The 25,959-nt window shown below is 44.6% G+C and overlaps 1 protein-coding gene across 4 annotated transcripts in view; it reads left to right on the top strand.

The window, feature by feature from the left end:
• Positions 1-25,959, top strand: part of LIMS1 (LIM zinc finger domain containing 1) — a 76,412-nt gene that overhangs the window by 13,976 nt on the left and 36,477 nt on the right. Inside the window, exon 1 of one of the 4 annotated variants that reach the window (XM_055702419.1) lies at positions 18,405-18,464. The exons of 2 other annotated variants lie outside the window; for them this stretch is intronic. In XM_055702419.1, coding sequence (XP_055558394.1) covers positions 18,412-18,464 — 53 coding nt within the window. In that variant the 5' untranslated portion in view covers positions 18,405-18,411. Of the gene's footprint in view, positions 1-18,404; positions 18,465-18,786; positions 19,070-25,959 lie in introns of those variants that run through there. One more of the 4 variants, XM_055702421.1, reaches the window with a different exon arrangement.

Below are 25,959 nucleotides of genomic sequence, written 5' to 3'. Positions count from 1 at the left end.
GGGACTGCAGGCTGCAGGGCTCCTGGTGACCTGCCTGTGATCCAGACTCTGCCACTGGCAGAGGGGAGGTCCAGGTGATCTGCTGGGCATGCGTGGGTCTGGTCTGAGGAGCTCGTGCCACGGGCTGGCGGTGTTTTGCAGTAGTTATATTTTGAAAAAGCCGAAACTCCTCTTCAGGAAAGGGAGAGCAAGGGAGAGGTGCTGCACCTTGTAGCAGTGGTTAGTGAAAGATGTACACAAATAAAACAGCAGCAGGGAAGATGGCATTTATACATCAGCTTGGCCAAGGGGATTTTAATCACTTATGGTGCATCCCATAAGCAGCAGGGCTCTGAAATGCCTGTGGCTGGGCACTTCGGTATGAAGAGGATAAAGAAAGAAGGAAGGAAGGAAGGAAAGTGAAGATAACACCTATAATGTCTGAGTCACTGTGGTGTCTAAAGTGCCTGGTGTATTTGTACTGCTTGCTAGATGTTTTCTGTCTTATCTGGCATTATACCAGTATTTCTCAATGACATTAGCCACAGCACGTTGGGACTTAATGGTAAAAACAGGATTTCTGTTCATTTAGTATCATTCCCCACTCCTGGATTCTGGAATACTGTAATGATTTATCCATTAAGTTGCTGAAACAATAATCTGTGTGTGTTGCATTGCATTTGTGTTCCTAATTAATTTATGCTGGTGATTTCAGCTGAATGCTGAGTGACAGGTCAGGCTGTTCAGAGCTGCCTGTTCTTATCTCCTTCATAAATACATGAGGAAAAGCCAACTTCTGAAGGGGATAGTTGCAAGGCAATGTTAGAACAGAGGATTGCCCGCCCTGGCAACAACAGTGGCAACCAAATGTGGTATTAAGCAGATGCTTGGACTACTTTTGCTTCCTCTGTGCAGGATTCCCATTGTAGCATCCCCAAAGGCGAGGGGGTGGGAGAGGGAGTGCTTTGTTTACGAGAGTTGCTAAAAGCCAATAAAATGAAGAGTATGTCTCTGCTGCAGGGGCACTTTCAGAAAGGTCTCTTTCCCCTAGGCTTGTTTTGTGGCTATGTAGTCTTCAGCAGGAGCAGGGCAATGAAGTGCCTTGGTCCATCCTGGTCTATGCTCAGCTTGGTCCTGCTGCCTGGAAAGGGGCAGGGGTGGGTCCAGCCTCTGCATGTGGCTGCTCTTGTGGTCCAGCCTTGCTGGTATGGTGGCAGCAGCAAGGTTTAGCTGTGGGAGCAGAGGAGGAAAGGATCTTCCAAAAAGTGACTTGACCAGCTTCAAGTCCATATGCTGGTCAGTGTTTCACCTGCATCGTTGGTCAGAGGGTTGGGTGGAAATCCAGGAGCTCCTTTGCCACTCCTCTGGAAGGATGCCAGATCTCACTCAGCCTCTCCCCAGGCACTCAGGAAGAGTGAAAGATGACTGACCACAAAAAAAGCGGTGTCTATTCGAGAAGTTTAAAAACTTGAGGGCTGCCCAGTAATTAGAAAAAATTAGAAAAAAATAGAAAAAATGGATTCATATATATTACAGGCTATCTGTCCTCTAAATCTTTTCCTGAAGGAGGGTTATAATGCTGATGTTCTTTGATGGGTCATCCAGGTGGGAATACAGGCTTTTAAGTTTCTAGAGCATGTTGTGCATGGCCTTGACATTTGAATATGCCATAAAAGTACAGGCTAGCATTTTTAGATGTGTTTTATTCCAGTTAACAGTACTGGCAGATTTCACTTACGCTATACACAACTCTGATTCCCATCCCAGTTTTTGAAAGAACAAATGGCTGGTGGTGTTCAGAGGCACACATTATGTGTAAGTTAAGTGTAGTTTGGGGCTGGGCTTACACCCATGTACAATACCACTCAGTGGGACAAATGTGGTCAGGCACAGGCACTAATGATACCTCTGTTGAACTGGGCAGAGCACACGGCACAGTGTTTATGCCAGCTGTGGGAAGACTGAAGATAATTTCATGTTGGTAGGTTTTATACCAGGACAGGTCACCTGCCAATATTTGTTAAAAATATCTGATCTGGGTAGGAGAGTTTATAGTGGATTGGTACTCGTCACCATGCTACGGCAGCATGTTTGATCCTACCTTAGAAGCTGTGAAGCAGGCTGTGCATAGACTGTCTCTCTGAACTGCGATTTCAAGGAGATTGTAGCTTGGTGAAGGTCAGAGAGCAGGGCTGGGAATGGCCTATAGATTTTGTTGTTGTTTGTTTGGGAAGAAGAGAGCTTATAAGAAAACACACAAGCAGCAAACAAAGGAAGCCTTTCCTGTGCCAGATGTCTTGCTCCTAAGTACATCAGTGATGAGATGCTCTTTAACTGGCATCCGTCTTCTGCCTTAGGGGGGAAAAACAGTCTCTGTTGTTCCTTAGTGGTGTCTGGTTTACAAATCCTTTGGTTTTATACCCTCAGTTATAGATTGATTGGACTGATTATTCTGTATTTGGGCAGGTGCCTTTGAGCATACAATCTCAGCATACATTAACGATTGACCTGAGGATAAAGCAGCCTCCTCCCCGCTGAGCAGAGGATGTTGCTCTGAACCCTGAAGTGCAGTGTTCTCCTCCAGCTCCTGTTTGGAGGGTGATGGTAGCATAGCACAGTGCCCGCAGTAACAGTCATCTCATCCCTCCCTTTGGGTAGGTATTCTGCATGGTTGGCCTAAAGACATTCTTAAAGATTTTATTGAAAATATGCATTTCTGTTGTACTTTACCCATGTGCGAATAACATATTAATGAAGGTCTCCATAGCTGAAAGGAATTCAGTGAGAAATCCTATGGCTGATCTCACCACAAGGAAAGTTTTATCTTCATTTGTCTTTCTTGCCTTTTCCCTCTTACTTCCAGTTTCTAATTGCTGTTCCATGGTTCCTGGTACTGTTGGTCAAAGCTGAGAACTGGTTTCATTTTTGTTTTAAAAATCTTTTCACATCTGTAGGCTGAAAGTCAGGACATGGAAAGTCTAGAATTTAAAGGAACTTCAGGGCACTTTGAGTGTGTTCTTTGTGGAAATCATATTTAATTTCAAATTCTAGGTACAGGATCGTTCAAGATAATTTAAAGCTGGATAATTTAAAAGCTGCTTTACTGTAATGATTCCAGGAAGAGAAGGCACTGGGTTATGAGTCCCATTCTGGGAACCACCGAGCATCTGAAGCCATTCTCATTCATTTCAGCAGAAGTTCAGATGTATTGCCCTAACCATCTTTTTGAAGGTGCTCAACTAAGTCTTACTCCCATGTCACATAATATATTTCATGTCATACTGGTCGGTATATCATCGTGTCTGGCTGTATTACTGCCTTGAATCCATTTACTGGAATTCCTATGCTTTCTTTTCAAGCATTTACTGCTAACCACTAATAAATCTGGAACATATTGGGACTTAGTGGGATGTTGGGCTTCCCAGGATGAAATCTCATTGTTTCCCATTACAGGCAGTGGCTGGCAGTTGCCTTCCCCTCCCTCCCACCCTCAGTCATCTGAAGTCCTCTTCTACTGCACCAGCTTTTTCTACCCAGGCTGTCCCTGCTTATTGCTGCCTTTGTCCCCCCATTCTGTGGATGTCTCTTCCCAGGGTGGTCCTGATGGAAAACATGCCTGCAGTTGCTCATATGTGGGGGGCAGAAGGCTCCTCTGGTACTGACTTCTGCAAATCCCATCTGAACTGCTTCATCTGCAATGACTGCAAGAAGTTTTGAGTAAATTCAAATGGCTCAGAAAAGCAGCCAGGGGCCCAGTCTGAAAGATAAGACTTGAATTAAGAGTACGTGCCCAACATCACATCTTTTACTTAATTCTTGTTTTCACCCAGGGGTTTTTGTTGTTTTGTTTTCTTCATTTTAAGCATTTAGAATGGGAAGTGTCTTTTCGTATTTCTGTAACTGCCCAGTGTATTTCGAAGCTCTTACATAAACAGGAGTCAAAAATGTCTCTCAAATCTCTGGTTGTCACAAGTGCCAGCATTAAATAGCAGGTTTCATCAGCTGCAGTCTGGCTGACTGTATCTTCCAGGGCTTTAAGTTTAGTGTCATGTGGGAATGAAAGATGACAGAAAGCTTCGCTTTTCTCCCGATTGCCCCTGCTCACAGGTCGCAGCGTGGCAGACCTGTAACCCCCCTGCAGCGATGGGGTGGTACCCGGGGAGAGGCAGGGAGCAGGGCATGTGGGAGATGCTGCAGGGAGGTGGACTCCCATGGCTGAGCTCCCAGCTGCCGAGCGTGGTTTTGTCTTGAGTTGTGTTTTGTTGTTTCTGGGGGGTTTTTTTGTTTGTTTTTGATGGTTTTTTTTTTTTTTTGTTAATAAAAACTTCCTCTGTGGGTTTTTTTTTCCCTGAAGTTGAGGGAACCCAAATTGTTTTTCCATGTGTGGTTTCAGATGAAAATGCTTTTCTTCTTTTTCTTTCTGTCAAAAGAACTAGTGGAAAGATTTTGGAGTGTTATTCAAAGACCTTTTTTTCCCCACTCCCTGGATTTACTCTTTACTTTGGACTGATGCCTCATTTTTCATTAGCAGATCAGAGCTACCAAAAAAGGTGTCTGCTAGACAAGCAAAGTTACTTTTTAAGAATTAGCCTGGTACTCTTTTCCAACATCAGGATTGATAACTGTATGTTATTGACATTACCATGCTCTAAAAATGATAGTAAAATAAAGATGCTTTGGGCTGGCACTTTTTTGCTGTCCTGAATGAATTCTGTTATGGGCAGTGTTCAGAATAACTTGGAATCCTTGCAGCTCTGTATTAATTAGAAAGCAACAAAGTAAATTTCGGAAGTTACTTCTTTCTATTACTGGAATATCTAGTACACAGAATTAGTGTTTACTTTTTGTTAGGCACAACATCTGGGGATTTCAGTTTCTTCTGCAAAATGATCAAATTAGGGTGGTGATGGTTATTCTGAAAGTAGTACATCAGGGTTTTTTGGAGCTGTGTGGCAGTAGTATTTTCAAATGAGTTCTTCATAACTTTTGAGTGTTTATGGAAGTCCCAGGTTAAAGGCCATTTCCTTCTAGGGCTTATGTTTTCCTCATCTATTCCTATCATTATTATAAACATGTAACTTAACGTAAAGGAATGAATTAAGGGAAAAAATAAGCATATAATTGTCATACGAGTTCTGATACTGTCCTTATTCTTCTACATTTGCCCTATTTTCCACACAAATAAAAGTGACCTGTACCTTACCTCTAACCTGATGTTAATGTTTATATTTATTTGTATGCTATTTGATGTGCTATGGAACTTCATGACTTGCTATTTTTATAGCAGTTAAAGTAAATGGAAGTAGATATGGGAATGCCTGTTAGAGGAAGCACAAATGACATGCCAAAACCCACTGCAGATTAGTACTGACTTTAGTCCTCTGTTTTTAAATGCTTGTGTATGCTGTGATAGTAATTCTTTATCTGAACATGATTATTTATATGCAAACACACTTCATATGCGACCCCTATTTAGATTGTTTTTAGGATCCCTGTGAATGGTTCTTCTTCACATTCTTTCATGAAGGGTGTGTGCCCACAGAGGCTTTAAAAATTACTTTTAAGGGAGAACATTTCAGAGAAATACCACACCCTCTTGCTCCAAAAAAGCCTTGTGCTGTTTTTCTTTTGGCTGTGTTTCCTTTTGCTTTCTATTTCCTTCCTGAGATACGCATGCTACCTGAAAGTTGCCATGGAGTATTTGCCATGGTGGTACTGGCATAAGAGCCTGCATGGTGGGGCTGATACCAGATGACAGTTCATGAATCTATATCCCTCTTGAACCAGTGGTGAGCTGTGCATAGGATCATCCTTAAAGTTAAACCTAAAAAGATCTTTAGATCCAAACAAAGGTGGTTGTGCCAGTTTATCCAAGTCAAATTGAAGCAGCACTTCAACCATTGCAGTCTTCATGTATGAACAAGTGCACTTTTTCTCTGGCTGTTCATGTGCTTTCATTTCTGCAGAGCCCACAAGCAGCATTTTTGCTTGTGGTGGCTTCCTGAGCAGGTATAGCTGCAGAAAAGTAGAACTTGATGTGGTCCTTATTTTAGTCCCTGCCAAGGAGAGCAGGCTGTGGAGGGGCTGTCTGGGGTCAGCTTTCCTGGGACAAGCACTTCTGAGAAGACTAGGTGAAATAAAAAAGGGAGTAGGGGGCACGCAAAGATATGATCTCCTGCTAACTTGCTCTGGTCTTCATTTCCAATCTCCTTCACCATTTATCTTTAAATCTTTTCAGCTGGCATCTGACTGAGCATTTGGTTTCAGAAATTGTCTGCTAGTTGATATGAGGCTTGTTTCTGACACCAAGCAGCCACTGTCACCATGTTATCTGGCACAGCCATCTCCAAAGTGGTGTATGTGTGCAGGATGATGCATTGGAATGTGGGAAGAAAATATTAAGACTTCAGTAGTACATGCACATAATTTATAAATAAATAAATGTACATATATTGGGGGTGCGTGCTCAAAATTTTTTTACTGGTAGAGGTACGCAATCAAAATAGTTTGGAGACCACAGCTGTAGCAGATGGAAAATCAGCTTTAATTTTTATCCCTAATTTGCCACCTGATTATAGCTTTGCTAAATTCAGCCCTCCACAAATACAGCCCCCTCCCACATTTTAGCCACTGTGTAATGAAATGAATCCCCCGGGTAATTTGGCTGAATACCACCCCTTCTCCAACAGAAGACACAAATAAAAGGCTCTGGCTGAGAGGGAAGCATGCTTGCCAGTCTGCCTCTCCAGCACAGTTAATTAAAATGCATCCACGTGATGGATGCATTCCTTTTGACTTGAATGGGAGCTGGTTGGTTTCCCGGTTCAGGCAAAACAGTTGTTTTCTTCTCCTAAAGTGAAATGCCCAGTGTCTGATGCTCAATTTACCGAGGACGCTTAAGGGAAGGAAAGGGGAAGGGACGCAGCCAGGCAGCAGGGTGACTGAAGCGGGGCAGGGGAGCAAGCGCAGTGCCAAAATTTGTGGGGCTGGTGGGGCACAGCAAACGCAGAGGTGAGGTGACTCAGGGGGCATCCCTACTGGTCCGCCCCGCTGTGCCTCCGGGCCCGGATTCCTTCTGTCCACCACTCCTTTTCTCTTGGAGTGGTGCTTCCCTGCCCTCTCTGAAAATGAAAAAGCAGCAGCCTGCCAAGGTGCTTTGGAAGATGGCCTCTAGTGGGGCAGAGCAGTGGGATCTTGCTCCCAGTGGCAGCTGGATGAGCCTTGGGTGAACCCGCGATTTCACCCCATTTGGGGTTAGAAATATGGGCTCATGCTCATGGCCACCACATGGGCACCCAAGTGGGCAGCCACAGAGGGGAAGCAATTTGCTCCTCTTTGCACTGCCTGGTGTAAAAACTTCGGCAAAGGAGCAGGGAAGAAGAGTGGAACGGATGGACAGATGGACATCCCCTGTGTAGTTGTGTCCCCAGCCAGCGCTATCAGAGCCAGCTGTTAAATGCCAGAGCCCTGGCTGGCAGGAATGCTGCAGATCAAGCTGAGGTGGGACTGCACCGCTAATGAGTGCTTTGCTTGCAAGCTTTAGAGCCCTGAAGTCCTTCCCTTTTGCTCAGGTTAATCTATTCTGGGTTTTTTTTCCTTTCTTTTTAACTAAGCAGCCTTTCTGCTAGGGCTTATGTCTAGGCTCCAGGTGGTCTGAGGTGAGGGTGCAAGCCCAGAGCAGGATTTGGTCCCCAGCACTGCACCACCTCCTGCTCCTGGACCTTTGATAAATGGTGTTACCTCTGTCCCAGCTCCATGGCTGCCAGCTGAGCTTGAGGGCAAATAATTTAAGGACCATAAGATGCTCAAACACTACAGTCAGATCTGTACACAGTAGAGGGAAGCAGACAGTGGAGGACTGATATGTAAAAGGTTAGTCATCTGGGGAGCAGGTCCGTGCCTTGATATCCCCTTCTTCCTACCTAAAATAAGCAAAATCAGGTGAAACTGCAGTGTGTTTAGTATTTCACAGGAGGAACTGCAGACAAACAAAAAAGCACTGATGGTAAATTAATTCAATATGATTTATTATTCAGTACTAAGCAGTAGGGTGATTGAACTTGAACTTGATTTATAATGAAAGTAGTTCTGCTTCCCCTTAACAATTGCTTTTGTTACAGCCAGCAGGATGGAGTAGTACCTTGGGTTATCCTGCAGATATGAGTGTCCTGCTTTGCTGTAAGGTGTGCCCATTTTTCAAGGGGAAAAAGAAGAGTGAAATAATGGTGCCAGCTTGGAAAGTTATTGCATAGCTACTCTTACATAAAGAAGAATTATTTGCAAGAGCTTTAAAATATGTGCAATATGTGTTCTGACTTTCTACAAACTGGTGCTCTTAGGAGTTGCTGATATTAATTATGCCAGAGCTTTATGCTTCTAAGGTCAAACACAAGACTTTAATGTGAGTGATTACAGATAAGTTGTTACTTTTTTTTTTTAATCTTCTGAAAGGTATCCTTTTGCTCCTTACCTGCTTAAACATGCAGCACACACTTCTGCCTCTCTGCTACTGCACTTAATGCTGCACCTTCTCCCTGCGCTACTATAAAAGCACAGTAAGTGCCTGAATAAGCCAGTGGGTGAGAGTGCTGAGGAAGGAGAGGTGAGGAAGGACTGGCAATCTACCTGGGTGATGGAAGGGGAGCTGGATGAGATGCCTGGGTGACTTCTGCAAGTGCATGACCCCAGTGCTGTTGACCTGCAGGGGTGGAGGAGTTCTTGAGGGTCACTGCACTGACATGCAAGACAGACGTGTGGACTAGAAAGGGTTGTCCTGTGAATAGACGTACTTCAGGCTATTATGGCTTATAAGTCTTTGCACTCTTCATTTTCTGTGACTCCCAAAATAGGGTGGGAAAAGGGCAGAAGAGAAAAGCAGTGTGGTAGGTGTGGTGGGATGTTGAATGGTGAGCACAGAAGTCAGTGCTACACATAGGTGGTAATAATTTCTGTTGCTTGTGTAGTATGCAAATATGCCAACCAGTATGTAATAAAAAACTTCAAGGCAGCTTCATGTTGAAACAAAGATTTATTCAAACTGGGGACCCAGCTGATAATGTGAATGAAGTCCAATAATCAAAACAGTTATTCTTAGGTAGGATATTTGAATTGGAGAGCCTGCAGTCTCTCTCTGAGTCTTTAAAGTACTTTTCAGTCTTGTGAGAGATTATATTGAGAACACTTGAAATTTTGAAGAGTGACTCACTGTATTTTCCCCTCCAAACAATTAAGCCATTTCAGTGAGCTCATTTTCACTAGTCTGATATGTAGCAACTTGTTTTTCCCTCTGCTGCTGCCTAAATTTATTCCTTTAGTAGTGTTGTTAAATGTGAACCTTTTTAATGACTTTTTTTTTTTTGTTAATGCTGCGGTCAATCAGTAACCCTGGGGTTCATCAGTGCATGGAGGATTGCCACAGGTAACATAATTCTGTTAATCTGGACATTGAGCAAATAGCTCTAGAAAGAAGTCCAGTTTTGCAGCGAGTAGGTTTTTCTGAGTTTTCCCTCAGACTGGGGCAGCCATTTATGCCCCAGCTTTCTCTTCTCTGTGGTCCAGCCCTGACTGGGTGGGCAAGTCCAGGCAGGCATTATCTTGGCTGATCATTCAGCCAGAGAACCCTGAGGTGGCTCTGAGATTCGAAGACGAAGTAAATGTCCCCTGATATAGTGGGTGCATGGACTTTCTTTACAAGCTGAGCCACTGCTGTCGTCTTGCAAAGGCTGGGGAGTAGGGCAAGCCCTTGCAGTGGCCTGGTGAGACACTGGCAAGCAAAAGTTACTTGATATCAGTGGGAGGAGAGGGGGAAAGGCATAATTCATATCCTCACTCCTGATGGGAGACAGTGGGGCGCAAAAGGGAGGGAGGTGAGACAGGAGGGAGGCAGAGGCTCAGAGGGAGTCAGGGCAGCCAGCTGGCCCTGGATCCATGGCAGCACGTGTCGGAGGGAGACCCCTGGTCCGCTGCCAGCAAGTTTGGGAGAAAAGCAGGAGGAAAGCAGCTACTGATGGTGTCAGAGTGCTAGTCAGAGTCTGACTGCTGAGTGCTCTTCAAAGGGCTGGCGCCTGTAAGAATGAAGGGTTGGGCCTTATCTCATTTCCCCTTTAATGTAACCCCAGGGATGGGGGAGATGATTAATGAAACCCTGGCAGTGAATGGAGCCAAAACCAGGCTGAAATGTTTAAATAATTTCTCACAGGAGATTTGTCTTTTGGTCCTTTTGTACCATTCGACAGGCCTAACCTTCCAGTTTGCACATTGTTTATTTTCTCCTGGCTGTCACTGTTCTTGTTTAATCCTTAAAGATAATGGTATGCAGTAATAATGGTGAGGAAGAATGCTTTTCTTAACATTCACATCAAGCATAGTGTGATACCATTTCTGTAATATTTTGGCTTAATACTATGCGCGTGGTGCCAGCAGTAGTACTGAATTGTTCACAGACTGCTGTAATGCTCATAAGGCATGCTTTTTCAGAGCTCACGTAAGAGGCCTCAGAAGACGTGCAGAAGAGGGAACATTGTATTTATATTTGAAAATGGTGGCAAAAATAGGCTGCTAGAGAATTAAAGCTCAGTCAGCCTAACTTTGATCCCTAGCAAGGCATGAATGCAACTAACAGTCAATATACAAGCACTTACAGAGCAGTACAGCATTAAAAAAGCTGTGTGGATTTCTAAGAACAGATAGTTTCAAAGCAGCCAATTTTCCAACTCTGACAGATGAGCATGCCATGTAAACAGAAGGGAGGGAATAAATGAGGTGTATCTGCTGATGCCCTCTTGCACAAAATTTTATAAGCAAACAAGAGGCTCTAAAATTAGAGCCATGGTGATTAACTTCTTTGGAACACAAGCCTTGCAGCTTCTCTTTCTTCAAGTATCGGCCCATCCACTCTTGCCACTGGTTTGTTGCTGTCCTACCTTCCTTTATCATCCTCTTGCGAGATGTATTGGTTCAGACTCAATGCTAGTTTTCACTGCTGCTGGCCTTGTTCAAGAAAAGCATATAGCAGTTTGGAAGTGATAGTCTAGGTCAAATTGCCAGAAGGCGGGTGTGCAGCTGCTTGAAAAGAAGCATTTGGGTAGGAATTCTTCACAGAGCCACCAACAGGATGGACACGGACACACACACCCCACCCCTGGACCTTCTTGACAGCACCGTGCAGGAGTTCCTCTTTTCCCACTTGCATTGAATAACTTGATCAGTGATATGGATGCTGGAGCTGAAAGTTAGCTTAGGAAGTTTGTGGGTGTCCTTGACTTGGAGGAACCTCGAGGGGCATAGGAGTTGAATTGAAAATTATTGTGGCAGGCGGGAGAGAGGGTCCACAATGAAGAAGTTGAAATTTCACAAAGTGCTAAGAGTTGTACGCATGAAGGAGAATTCAAATGGATGTGGGCTGGGCCATCTGGAGGATGTATTGAAAAGATTTAGCATGTCTTGTTATGTGCTTGCACAGAGCTTATTTTGGAAATGTTGTTTGTAAAATATAAAGAGGGGTTGACCTAGTTTTTTGTTGTTTTTTTTTTAAGAGACTGTGTATTCATTACTGGAAAAGCCTAAGAGCCGTTGTCCTGCCAGAGGAGGATAACAGAGAGGCCTTGTTAAATCAACAATGTACTTGAAGATTGGAAAGAGTGCAGCAGCCACTAGCTGGTGCGTGCTGCTTTACTGAAACGTAACAGGGTTGTGTCCATGGAAGGCAAATCTATTTCGGTTGTTAATATGTCTGTAGTCTCTGTAAGTGAAATAGGAGGAATATGATAGCCCTACCCAGGAATTAAGATCACTTTTTTCTCCAAAACAGCATTTCCTCCTTCTGTGCTCTTATGCCAGAAAGGGCATGGCTACAGAGAAGTAGGTAGGGGAAACAAGAGATCGCCAAAATAGGACCTGTGCCCTGACATATTCTTGATGATTGTGTGTCAGTTTGGGATGAGAAGTGCCCGCGGCTGTGCTGTCTGCATGCAGCAGGGTATTCGCATCTCCCCACATATTAGGGTGCAGGCTGCGTGGAACCATCCAGCCATGCTGGGCAATATTTAGCCCTTCTGTTTGTCTTCCCCCATCATGGGAACTGCAGAGGAGGCGGCTGGGGAGAACGGCAGGGATGATGTCTTCCCTTTCTGGCCATGAGGATCCTGGAGTTGGGATCTGGTCATTGTGGCTTTGGACTCTGCAGATGAGATTATAACAGTAACCAGGACCATGGGCAGACTCAAAATAGATGAACATTAATGTCTTTGGGATTCAAAAAGTAACCAGCATGTAATGTTTATTGTTTTGGAGCAGATTCCATTGTTTAACTGCTAAACAAGAGGAATGCCATTTCGCTTCTCCCAGCAGTACGCTGGCAGAAAGGTCAAGCCCTTCTGCTGTTACTCCTAAGCACATTAGAGGAGAGGAAGCTTTTGACGGCTCCCAGCATCAAATACTTCCCCTGATCAGCTGCTGCGAGTCCAGTCCCACAGTGCAGTAGGTGTGCCATCAGCCTGTGCCTGGTATTCCGAGTCCCTGTGGTCTGCTCCTGCTCTGCTCAGATGGCAGATGCCACCAGGCTCAGGAGAGGACACTCGGCAAGGAGAGCGGGTCTAGCAGTGGAGCTGGTGTTCCCCATGACTTGGCGAGGGGCCCTCAGCCAAGCAGTGCAGTTCATCCCAGAGTATCGCTCCAGGCCTGGCCCGGGTGTAGCGATAGCACAATTTCAAAAGTTGTGTTTAAATATTGCAGTGTGTTCAAGAGGAGAGAAATGGCTGTCAGTCCTCTTGCCAGTTGGGAGTAGGAGACATTTTTAATGGTGCCGTTTCTTAGAATTATAAAACGGTTTGGGTTGGAAGGGACCTTCAAAAGTCATCTGGTCCGACCCCTCGGCACAGAGCAGGGACGCCTGCCCCTGCTCAGGTTGCTCAGAGCCCCGTCCAGCCTGGCCTTGAATGTTTGCAGGGATGGGGCATCTACCACCTCTGCGGGCAGCCTGTGCCAGTGTCTCAGCACCCACATCGTGAAGAAGTTCCTCCTCATTTGAACGGCTGCCATTTTGACTTCTTGCCTGAGCCTGAGTCAGGCAGGTTGGGAGGTCCGGCTTTGATTTCAGCGGATTTTCTGCTAGCCTTCCGTCACCCGTTCTTAGCGGCTTGGCGTGGCCGCTTGGATGACGCTGAAAGGAAGGACTGCAGGGGAAACCCCGGGGGCTTTCTGTCCGGGGGGGTCCCCCCTCTCCTTCTCTCGAACGGCTGCGCCGGTACGGCTTGGTGATTTGTGGGGAGCGGGCGGGCCCGGCGGGCCGTGAGGCGGCGGCTGCGGCTGAGGGACGGCGGCTCCCCCTGCCGGTGGGAGCGCGGCGGGACGGCGGGCTAAGCCGGCTCCCCGGCGTGGGTCCGGGGCACGGCCCCCGGGGCAGCCCGCGGCTGCAGGCGGGGCCTCCCCCTGCGGGGCCGCATCTCCCGCCGGCGGGCGGCGGTGGCTGCGGGCGGGGCCGCTGCAGGAGCTGTTTAGGAGCGTTCGGCGTGAGGGGCAGGGGGCCGTGGCTCTGCACCGCCCCTGAGCCGGGCGTTTTACCCGGCTGGGTCTTCGCGGGGGGACGCGCGCAGTTCGCATGCGGGTGCCTTCTGAAATGTACGAGGGCCGCCTTCTAATTGCCAGTGCTTTACTGATAGCGGCTCATTGGGAGAGATGATTGCAGACCTGGACAAGGCTGGGATCTAAGCGTCCTGAAAAGACGACAAACAAAGATTTCGCAAAGTTCCCCTCTCTTCCAGTGCACCCGTGCCCATGGCCTGCTCCCCCCCACTCCCGCGCCCCCCCCCTGCTCCCCAGCCCGCAGGGTGTCTGCCAGTCCCGTGGCCCTCATCCCCGCGCAGGGCACCCGCGCTGAGGGAACATGGCACTTCTGCTGAAATGGAGAGATCAGAGTCACAGGAAGGTCAGGGTTGGAAGGCATCTCTGCAGATCACCCAGTCCAAGCCCCTGCTACAGCAGGGTCACCCACAGCAGGTTGCACAGAGTCGTGTCCAGGTGGGTTTGAATGTCCCCAGAGAAGGAGGCTGCACAGCCCCTCTGGGCAGCCTGTCCCAGGGCTCCGTCACCCTCAAGGTGTTTTTCCTCACGTTCAGGTGGAACTCCCTGTGTTGCAGTTTGTGTCAGTTGCCCCTTGTCCTGTCACTGGACACCACTGAAAAGAGCCTGTCCCCATCCTCCTGACACTCGCCCTTAAGATATTTGTATGCATTGGTAAGATCCCCTCTCAGTCTTCTCTTCTCCACGCTAAGCAGGCCCATCTCCCTCAGCCTTTCCTCACAAGGGAGATGCTCCATTCCCTCATCACCCCTCCACTGGACCCTCCCCCTGTCCCTCTGGAACTGGGGAGCCCAGCACCGGGCACAGCACTCCAGGTGCGGCCTCACCAGGGCAGAGCAGAGGGGGAGGATCACCTCCCTCGACCTGCTGGCCATGCTGCTCCTCATGCACCCCAGGGTGCCATTGGCCTTGGCCATGGGGACACACTGCTGGCTCGTGGTCAATTTGGGGTCCACCAGAACTCCCTAGTCCTTGTCTGTAGAGCTGCCTTCCAGCAGGTTAGCCCCCAGCCTGTACTGGTGCATGGGGTTGTTCCTCCCCAGGTGCCGGACCTTACACTTTTGCCTTTGTTGAACTTCAGTGAAGGTTCCTCTCTGCCCAACGAGAGTCGGCCGTTCAGGTCTCACTGAATGGCAGCGCAGCCACTCCTCCCGGTTCGGTATCATCCACAAACTTGCTGAGGGCACACTCTGTCCCTTCACCCAGGTCACTGATGAATAAGTTGAACAGGACTGGGCCCAGTACTGACCCCTGGGGAACAGCACTAGCTGCAGGCCTCTGGCTGGACTCTGTGGTGCTGGTCACAACTGCCTGAGCTCTGCCATTCAACCTGTTCTTAATCCACCGTCCGCTCATCTAACACACGCTTCCAGAGTTTACATATGATGCTTCTTGCAAGTTGCTCCCTTATGCTGGGTATGGGGCTCACGGGTCCTTTGCTCTGTACTAGTTGCATTCACTAACCTACCCCCCAAACCCGAGTCTTACGCTGGTTTGGCAGGCTGTGTAGGCCAGGAGAGGGCTCTCATGAGGCACAGGAGATGGCCTAAAGCCCATGCAACATGTTCCTTGGGGCTGGGGTGGAGTGAGAGGGGGAGGGAGTGTGGTGGTGGAGGAAGGAGTAGCGTCAGAAGGAGAGAAAAGGAAGTAGACTTTGCCCTTTCAGTGATGGTGAGCTTCTAGATCAGCTCAGTCATCTCATGTATACACCCTCAGTGAACTGGAACAGCTGAGGCATGTGTACGTATTTCCTTCTGCTTATTTTGCTCCAGGAATGGTGATCTCACAGGGTGGCAAGGCAGACAGCTGCAGGGTATGACTGTCTGGCTTCTTCTCCAGCTCCTGGCAATGCGGGCACCTCAAAGATCTTCTTGTGGAGGGTTACACAAGCTGCCTGAAGCAGAGAGGACGCAGACCTGGCCAGGAGCTGCAAAGTGTTAAGCAGCCTGGAGCAGCCCTGGGGATCTGTCTCCACCCATATGCTGCTGTTCTGGTTCATGGTGGCCTGCTAGAGGAGCAAAGAAGAATACTGTGGGGAATGTGGGTCTGAAGCAATGGTTCCTTCCCACAGTCAACCTTTGCTTGACACCACTGATCTAATTTCATGCCTAGCCCAGGTCCAGTTCATTCTCTTCTACCTCAGGAGCTTCATCATCACTGTAAAGCCACAGCTGCTTATCCCATCTTCTGCTGGTGCTGGAAGCCCTGGTGCCAGAATCAAGCTGATAGGCTTGCTTTGTTCACAGGTTTTCTTTTAGCACAGCCCTTTTAGAAAACGGATTGGTGATACAGTAGGGCCAACTACTGCAAAGTGAACAAAATTACAAAACATAGTTTAGCCAAGCCAAACTGGTTAATAAATGGCTCAGACGTGCTTTAAAAAGTGTTAATTGAAGAGTTAATGCTTGTTTTCCTAGTTACCTTTTAACAGATGCTTATTGGCATTCTTTGTGAAGTCTTGCAGCTTTTACAGTTATCATGAATCAGCAAACTGCCCTTGTCTTCCTATAAAAGTGAAACTGCTGGCATATGAGTAATATATGAAATAACATGCATTGCAATAGCAAGCAAGGCCTCTCTTTGATTCTGTATGGAAGTGGTTTATTGTGATTTTCTTCATCTTTGAGAACAAACTGCTGTTACATTGACATTTGCTACCTTATTTTGAGAGACAAAGCTGTAGTGCATTCTTTCTCCTAGGTTAGCAACTATCCAATGATAAGTTTAATGCAACTTTGCTGCTGCTTTTGTACTTGAAGGGCCTTTGCAGGAGAGAAGTTGTTCAAATGAGGAAGTGCTATGCGATAGTATGGGAAACAGCAGCTTGGAAAGATAACTTACATTGTTAATTTGCCCACAGAAAAGGGTTAGCGGTAATGTTAAGTGGCCTGGAGACAGAAAGAAGGAGCAAGAAGCAGTATGTAGAGAGATGTGGTGGATAGGGGAAAGTAAAAAGAGACTCATTAAATGAGGCCCCTCATAGCATTATTTGGTGAAAGCAGGTAAGAAAGATTAATGAGATGCATGTGCATTATCTGCCAAAAATCTCATAAGAAGGCAAGGTCTTGTGCACCAGACTTCACCAAGATGCATTGAATTTTGCAGATGAACACATAACAGTGCACTAAGTACAGTTTAAAATATCTGAATAGAGAATATCTCTGTATTGCTTTTAGGGTCACTGTTGAATGCCAGCACAAATGTTATGTCTGAAGGCAGCACATCAGTTTCTCCATTAAATGCTGCTATAGTTCTGGGGCTGGCTCTACTTAGTTTCACAGTTTGGGAGCATGGAGGGCAACCAGTCATGTTTTCACATGATGTATTTGCTTTTTAAATTATGTTTGTCCATAAACAGACAAATTAATAAATAACCTTCTGAGTGACCAAGAAAAAAAAATACCCATTTTCTTGAATTCTTGTGTAAATTTTATAAACATACTTTGTAACCATTAGTGTCAATGAGTGGTAAAATAGTGTTATGAGGGTTAGATATTTGCAATTAAAACTGTTAAACCTGTAAAAACTTTTTGGCTTGCTCTGTCCAAGCCAATATGTACCTGGAAGAAAGCTGCCTTTAAATGGATTGCACAATATATAAAAACTATACTTTTATTTTTCTGTAACAGTAGCAAGCCAAAAGGCAGGTTATTATGAGCATGCAGTAGAAAATGCTGGTGGGTAGATTTGCTCTTGTAAGTGGCCTGGAGCCATACTGCTGTACGAACAGAGCTGGGGACAAGTTCTGCCTGCAGGCATGCCCTGCATGTCCCCTGTGGAGGTCATGTTGAGGCCTTGTTTCTCTGTCCCCGTCACTGGCAGTGAGCGAGGTTTTAAGCTCCACTTGATACAGCTCTGTGCAGCGAGTGGCAGGGGAACATTGTCGATCTGGAGGATATTGCTGCTTTAAGCTGCAAAGGATTGCCTGGGGCCTTTGAGGCATGCAGGGGATCCAGATTGCTTTAGGAAAACTGACTTTGAGCCTCTGTCCGCAAGAGAGAGACACAGCTCAACTCTTGCTTGGTTGTGCAGGTCGATCACCCTAACCTTCTCTAGGAGGTGGTGGTGATTTTCTGTTCCCAGTTAGTCCTTGCCTTGTGCTGAGGTTGTCAGAGATGGCAGTGGTCTTCCAGGAGATGGAGAGTGAAACTGGCTGTCTTTGTCTCAGAAAAGAAGAGGACTGGAGGGTTTTCCCTCCTTTCTCAACAGGTGGGAAGGTGGGGAGAGAGGGTCTTCCTTCTCCCCTTGGCATTGACAGAAGTGCTTGTGGTGGTATAAGGTGGCCCTGTGCAGTAGGGACCTGGGACCCTGTCATGCTTGTTGACATGTCTGGGGTTAGGCACACAGGGTTGTTGCCTGTTCCTTTTCTCTTTGTCCCTAGAATAACACTGTAAAAAACCAGAAGTTAATGTATACCTCCAGAGGGACTGAAGTTGTCACAGTCATCTTTAGTCGCTGGAATATCAGGAAATGTATAGGATGAAAACACCTCAGTGATCCCAAGAAGTGGTTCCACAGCTGTTGGCTGTTCCCTCTCCATGTTTTGTACTTTTGTCATTTAAAAAATAGCGATGGTATAACTAAAGCTGAACCCTTTCTTGTGGGATAGAGGATTTGCTTCTTTCTTTCTCCTTGGTGGTTTTGAGATGGAGAATTGTCGTGACACAATTTGAGGAGCTGAACTGTGAGCTTTGATGGACTTTCCCTGTTCTTTACAGCATCAAATTTTTACAGGGGAAAGAAGGAAGTGGTTTGCCAAGTCACTTTTTGTTTTTTAAAAAAATTTTATCACAACTACCAGTCATAACCACAAAAATAACATGTGAACAGTGAGTATTCAGTGTAAAGCTATATATGGGAAAGGCTGTTCATTGTGAACCTGCTGCCAGGGAGGCTACACGGTGCTGGTAAGTGTCCACCCAGTCACTCGGGCTGAGGTCTGTCTGTCATGTCTGCCTCAGTGCATGTTGTTCTGCTTTCCAAGCTGGCAGCTTGGCAACTAATTCTACAGTCTTTTAGCCATTCTTGGGGAAGTTCTAACAAACAGGAGCCACACATGGGAATGGTGATAAATAGAGTTAGGAAGAGGATGGATAATAGTTTTGCTTGCTAGGTTTTATTACTACTAAAAGCGAGCGGCACTGGTAACAGAGCTTTGAGAAAAGTCCTTCATCGTTCTTGAAATGTGTAAAGGAGCCCTGGTATTCCCAGTAGTTTTTTATCCATTGCCATTCTGGAGTGTTTTTAGGGACACTATTTTGTCCCCACCCAGAACAGAAGATTCATGGTCGGTTTGAAGATGACTCATTGCTGATGGGGTTTTTTGAGCAATGGGATAATTGGCGGTAGCTGAGGAAGAGGGCACTGCGACAAAGTAATTGAACCTGAAAGTGTAATTCCAGTGGAAGGAATAGTTTTGTCCCGTTACAGGAATTTTATCACTTTTGATACGATTTGAGGGAGTCTTGTGTTCAGAAGTTGGTCACTCTTCCAGTGAAGCAAACCTTTTACGGTAGGGCAGCTGTACTTTTTTGATTTAAGGTTTTTGCTCTAATTTAAGAATCTTAAGTGTGTTTTTCATGTGCTTTAAAATATTATGAAAAGTCCATGTGAAATCATATTTTTATTTTTTGTGCTGAATCCAGAGGTAATTTTTGCAGCATTGGGGAGGGTGGTGGTGTTTCTGTTTTACATTATTCTGAATTTCCAGGATTAATTAGTTTCATTTTTTTTCGCACTGTGAATTTCTTTCTCAGTGTGGATTTTTTTCTGCATGGATATGGATTACAAGTTTTAATAACTTTAAAATGAAAATGCCTACACTTAAAGGTATTTTTTTTGAGTGGCTGAAAATTGCACTTTGCCTGTGTTTCTTAAGTGTTTACATGTATTCAGCTTCATTTTTGTAGACACGTGAGCTACTTTGTATGTTCTGCTTTAGAGAGTACCTTAGTTCTTACAGTAGAAAACATCATACTACTAGTCTCTGTCCTTCTAAAGGTGATCATCTCACAGGAACCACTGCTTTCTACCTTTCCTGGAAATGGTGGTCAGAGTATAGGACCACTTTTTAGCATATCTGGTCTCCTGTGCTATCTCAAGTGTTTTCTCTGTGCCCTCACTGCTTCACTTTCTTTCCTTTGTTTCCCCTACCTTGTTTTTTGGCAGTAGGAGCCATTTGAGGTGGCTGTATGGTACATTCACAGATGTACAGTCAGGATCAGTGCTTCCTCAGGGCTGTTAAATTGACTGTCCTTCACCATTCGGCTCATTGTTCTTACAAGCAACAGCATTTAAAGCCTCCAGTACCCTCTCAGGAGCTCAGGGTTGGGTTGTTCTTCCAAAACCCCAGCACTCACAGCCTTAAAGTAGTGTCACCTGCTACTTTGGTGGTCATATTTGGTTGTGCGCAATGTGGTGGTGGTGCCTTCAAAGCATGTGCACATTTTCAGGGTCACCAGCATCTCTTCCATCCTTCTCATGGGGAGCATGCCATTTTCTCCCCTTGGCAATTTAATTTAATTTCAGTGTAAAGAACACAAAACCTTGATAAGAGGCTTTTTTTTCTCTACTTGTAATGTAGTGTTAGTAATTTGAAAATTATTTGTGAGATGGAAAACAAAGGGGCCAGGAGAATAATTGCTGGGCAGTCAACAGAATAAGCAGTTTATAGGCTGCTGTGGCTTTGTTTGCATTGATTTAATCCTGATGAGTGATGTTTTGGACAAAAATGAGGACTTCCTAATGGTCCTTATATTCCTTCAGTGGAAAGGCAGAGTCAGCCTGAGGCCTGTTTTGAGATATCCCACTAGATGTCCAGCAAAACCAGGTCTCAGTGGTTGCCTGTCTGGAACAGCTTTGTCAGCCTTTCTGCAGCCCTGGAAGGGCTTGCTGGCTTTCAGGGCACAAACTGGCTGTCAGAGCAGGTAATTCCACAGGGTATCTGGGGCAGCAGTTCTCTGGGCAGGTTTTTTTTTTCACTTTCCACCCATTTTCAGGTTCGCTTCTGTCTTTGTCTTTGTCTTGGGGGCTTCCTCAGTCTTTTGTGTCATCTGCTGGGGGACTTTAAGTTGCCCAGTAAGCCAGCTGGCACCAGGGGCTTTTTACCCCAATTTCCAAAGGCATTTTATCCCATTACAGTGAAGTAAACATCCTGAATATATATACAGTAGTAGGATGCAAGTCACCTTGTTTAAAGATAGGACTTTCTAATTTTCTTTTTCAGACTTAGCATCTTCATGCATCATAAACAAAGTGCTTAAATGTAAAAAGTATATTTCTGACTCTGTTTGAAAATCTCATAAGGGAAGAAGCTTTTAATCCCAAGACTAAAAATTATTCTGAAGGGAATGTCCCATATCTAGATATGCAGATTGGGAATTGCATGTATTTTTCTACATGTTCTAGGCTATGAAGATTAACCTAAACTCTGAATTTGGTGGCTTCAAACCCTCCCTTCCCCCATCTTTTTGGTTTCTTTTTTTTTTTTCCGTTTTCTTTTTTCTCTTTTTAAAGATGTTTATGCCATGGAGTTCAGGGTCCATTTGATTAATTGTACCTATCTTAAAGATTCAACTGCTTGCCAGCATGCTTATCACTCTTTTTTTTTTTTTAAAGAGGGTTATGTATAAATGGCAGGACAAAATTGATTCATGCTGTGTCACATGGATTCTTCTTTGCACAGCTACTCAAGCATTGATTATCCACTGATGAACAGCATACATTTCTAGCTATAATGCTAACCTGTATCTTCAGCTGCTGGTCTGTCGTTCTTCTCTGCTCTCAGCTAAGCCCCAGTCTGAATTATTAAAATACACGCGGGTTAATGCATACCTCTCTCTGGCTGTAGAGGGAAATACTGGCATTGAGAAATAAGGCAGCATTTTCCCGGTAGAGGGAGGTATTGTAAAGCTCAGCTAAAGTAGGATTCCACTTGCTGGAGAAAAATGTGCCTTTGCAGGGTGTTTTTTCCCTGAATTTTAGGAATTCATGGGGCAGCGTGTGTAGAGAGCTTGGAGGAGGCAGCCAAGAGACCTTGCCTCACTCAGGTAGCCAGAACGTTTTCCCATGCTTGCTTTTATATTTTTTCTATTATTATTGGAATAGAATAGTTGGAATGAGAGCAGGGACCTCTGCCTTGCCTCACCAAAACTCATGGGCTGCCTGCAGTGGAGGTGGAAATGCCTTTGGTTCTGCCAGGACAAGGAGGGACCCCATGATCAGCACAGCAGCTCCTTGCCTTCCCTCTGCCCCCTGAAACCCCAAAGGACTTTGGTGGGTTGAGTGTGTCACTGCTCTGAAGGATGCAGAGCACACCGTTATGTAGGTTTTTTACTTTACATTGTATGGCAGGGGCATGAATCCATAGAAGAGATTTAAAAAACCCCAGCAACTACCTTAAACTGTGGCAAACATGCTTGGTCAGCTAGAGCATGGACATAAATCCAAAGCACTGCTTTGTGGTGTCTAGGTATATAGTTCAAGTGCCTCAGTACTTAACCTAATCTGCAGATTAAATGTGTGTGCTTCAGGATTGATTGCTGAGTGGAAGAAGCAGATGTTGGAGTCACATTAGACAAGGAAGGAAACATGTAGATAGTTAATTACTTAACTCCTTGAATCAACAGTTTAGGCTCCCTTGAAGCTTTGAAATTTTTTTTTCAAGGTTTGCATCCTTAGATTTGTGGCTTGATTTCTCTCTGCTCATTTCCTTTTATCACCGCCTGCCCTAGCGGGGACCCAAGGCACAGTATGCTATTCCCCAACACCCAAACCCATCTGTGGGGACTCGCCTCAGCAGCCTAATTCAGAGAGGCATAAAGCTTCATTTGTGGTTGGCACATCAGTTGGGTGCTTCGGTGGTTCTGGCAAAACTGCTGGAAGGGTTATTGCCACCTTCTTTCACTTGTTCCAGTGCGTCCTGTGCATTCCCACTGATGTACAAGCCTTTACCTTGGCTTTAAAAAGTGATTCTCTTCAAACCTTGTGAGAAACAGTAGAAAACCAATGTTCCTGGACACGTTTCTCTGGAGACTCATCCCTGTGATAAGCTGGGTGAGCGATGAAAGATGGAGAAACATGCTCCTCCATTGCAGTCACCTTTTAACTGTGTGCATGCTATTGATATTCCTATACTGTTCTTATAACACTCTCCTGATTATTTTTTTGACTGTTTATGCTGCCCTGAAAACAGCTTTTTCTATCACTTTGAAAATCTTCAACTAAATTTAATTGAAATATGGTGGTTTCTTCAAAGTTTAAAAAAACCCCAAACCCAGAACAACGTGCACTGGAGTGGAAAAAAGAGCAATGACCTCAGTAAAGGCTTCTCTGTGTGGAATAAAAGTGCTAAAACTTTGTCTTTTCTGGTTTCTGTACTTAACGTGTTCTCTGTAAATACAGACTTATGAAGAAATGTACTGAATCTGAAATACTTGGTATTTTTTGTTATTCTTAAATTCAATTACATGGATTACTGTTCACATCCCTTTGAACACAGTGAAAAGTAACCAGACATAACCTGTCTTAAATGATTTTTAAAGTGCAAAATTCTGCTGAATTCCTACAGTCACCAGAAAAGCTGTACTTTTCACATAAATTTAAGAAAGCACACTTCAGGCCTGGTATATCAAGACAAATACTTTGTAGGACTGCAATGAAAACTCAAGCATGAGCCATGTCCCACGTAATAAAAGGTTATTTATGGCTTGGGATGAATGAAGAACTGCATAGTTTCTGTCTAGGTTCTACCTTTTGTTGCTTAGACATGCGTGATTTTTTTCCTCTAATAAAATACTGATAATACCATGCCTATCCATCAGATTGCAGTAGCAATGTTAGCTTTCTCTGGGGGTGGGAGGATGGTTGGTTGCATGAGTGAGGCGGTGAAGAGGCATGCACTGGAAAATGAAGAGTGAACCTTCAAAGTACAGGACGTAAAAGAAAGCTGCGTGTTACCTGTAATAAGAAAAGCTGTGGTAACTTGGCCAGTCCTCAAAAATTTGGATGGAATGTGAAAGCTCCAAGTGGCCCCATCCCACATGAGAAGAATGTAATCTCTCAAAAAAAGGAATTATAAACAGCAGATAGGGGCTGGAAGGTAAAAGGAGACATTCGCTAAGGAAGTTCTTCCTTCAGGGTGAGGTCCATCCGAGTTGTTTTCTGGCAACCTTTAATCGAGTGAGTGCAGAAATATCACTTGCGTTCTCCAGCATCTCTCCAAAAAAACAGTTGGCCCTTAACAATATGTATTTGATACTCAGAACTTAAGGTTTGGCTGTTTGAGTAATTTCAGACTTGAAACCTCATCTCTCATGAGAATTTATGGAGAGTCCCCTAGGGCAAAAAAGGTGTCCAGTTTGGATTTCTTCTTGTAGAAAGCTTTAGGCTTGTTCTCAAGTCCTCCAGGAAAGTCTTTTTCTAAATCAGCTTAGACCCCTGTTGGAGTTCACTGAAATAATGTTGCTGTGGAGCTCACTGCCAGGTCTGTTGTAAAAAACTAACCATCTTGCCCTCCTAAATAAATGTTGCAATGGATTTGATCTCTATAACAAACATTTTTGTGTCTGGACTTCTTGTATTCCTATAATTTACATGGTCTGTATGGTGGTGTTGATTTTAAATTTTAATAATATCAATTTGGTGCAGCTCTGGTTTCCAAGTGTATTTTAGTAAAAGCCTTTGTCCCATAGGCTGTCCAAGTGCAGTGGCTGTTCATGCAGATAAACATGAATTTTAATGCTGTGTATTTCACATGAACGCAACTTGCAGCAAAGTTGGTGAAGAGTTGTCCTTTAATTTTTGATAGATTTGTGTTAATACAAAAGTATTCAGTGTACACTGGAGAGAGTGCTAGTGTAGTGAATAAAAGATTATGAACAATTGTAGGTAATAGTTCAATTTCTTTAATTTACAAATAGCTGTTTCACAGCAAAAAAATGTACACTGTCTTCATTTTTTAGGTTAGTATGATCTAAAATTGATTGCTTGGACAAAGGTGAATCATTGGTACAGTGATATTTAAAGCACAGTAAAAACTGTTGGTAATGTCTAAAAGCTGCTGTGCCATGAGCGTCTGTCATCTGCCGTCCTTAACCTCCACTCCTAACAGCATTAACTTTTCATTGAATCGCTGATTGACTGACTGCAGGGAATTGGCATTTAATTATGTTTAAGCTTATCCTACTGCATATTGAGAAACAATTTTAAATACTTTGAAACTGGATTGCAGCATGTTTAGGCAAACATCGTGACCATTCCCTCTTTTATTTTCTGAGGACAGGAGCTCAGATGTATAGCACTTGTTGACATTTCAGTGTGTGCAACCTTCTAACATCATATAAATCACTTTGAATTTTTCCAGCCATTATCTATTTGGCATGTTATGTGACTCTTTTTCCAAAATAATTTCTGTTATTTTTCCATTGTGTGATGTTTTATATTATATGTTGATGACATTCCAGACCGAAGCATGCTGATAGTATTATATAAAATTACTGTGCCTGTGTTCAGTCTGGTAATCCTGACAAAATTGGTGTCATGTGGTGCACCCAGTATTACGTATGTTATGCTTTTCTCCATTACAAGAGTTCAGAAATACTCTTATATGTATCCTGCTACAAAATAAACACTTGAATAGTAAACTATGTTTCCTATCCTAGTCAAAACAGTCCTTGCAAATTATTACATTTCTTGGCTTTTATTAAATGCAAGTTCATTCTAAAAACACACCCTCTGCAACTCTCAATGTAGAAGTAGAAACTGTGAATAAAGTTTTTGTTTATGTCTGCCTAGGATAATGTCAAACTGTAAAAATGTTTCAAAAGGTGGTAAGCTATTTTGAAGCCTCCCTTTAAGTTGAAATGGAGAGTTTTATTACTAAAAAATTACTAAGTAAGATGAGACACAGAGCATGCAGATCCCTGCCAGTCACCTTCCTGTCTTACAGGAAACCTTAAGCGCTTTCATTCCTGTTTTACAATTACACAGGACACTCCATCACTACAAAATATGACAAATAGTTGAAGTAGTTATGTTTTAATAGCTGAGAGTAGGAAGAAAAACACATTGTGGTTTTCTTCTGATTTTCAAGATGTGTGGAAAAGAGCCATTTCTGACAAGCACAGTGCTGTTGTGTTTCCAATAGAGTATTTTAATGCTGGTTGCTGAAGTTACTTTGCGGCACACTTTGCTGCATTAATCTCCCTATCAGAGTTTGCTCACATGCTTGAGTAACTGAATTTTCATAGCACTGATGACTTTCTTTTTATCGTAAATTATAGCATGGAAAAGTTCACAGCTCATTGCAGCCCTGGAGTTTTTTAGCTGATCGCAGCAGGCGCTGGGAGAACTGCCTGCTTTGCACAGCACACGGCGGGGTTGCGCCTGCTGGGACAGCGAGAG

The sequence above is a fragment of the Falco cherrug genome, chromosome 2 (genome assembly GCF_023634085.1).
Source record: "Falco cherrug isolate bFalChe1 chromosome 2, bFalChe1.pri, whole genome shotgun sequence".
NCBI classification, from domain to species: Eukaryota; Metazoa; Chordata; class Aves; order Falconiformes; family Falconidae; genus Falco; species Falco cherrug.
Note: the sequence above shows the minus strand (reverse complement) of the source record. Positions and strands in the feature narration are given on the sequence as shown.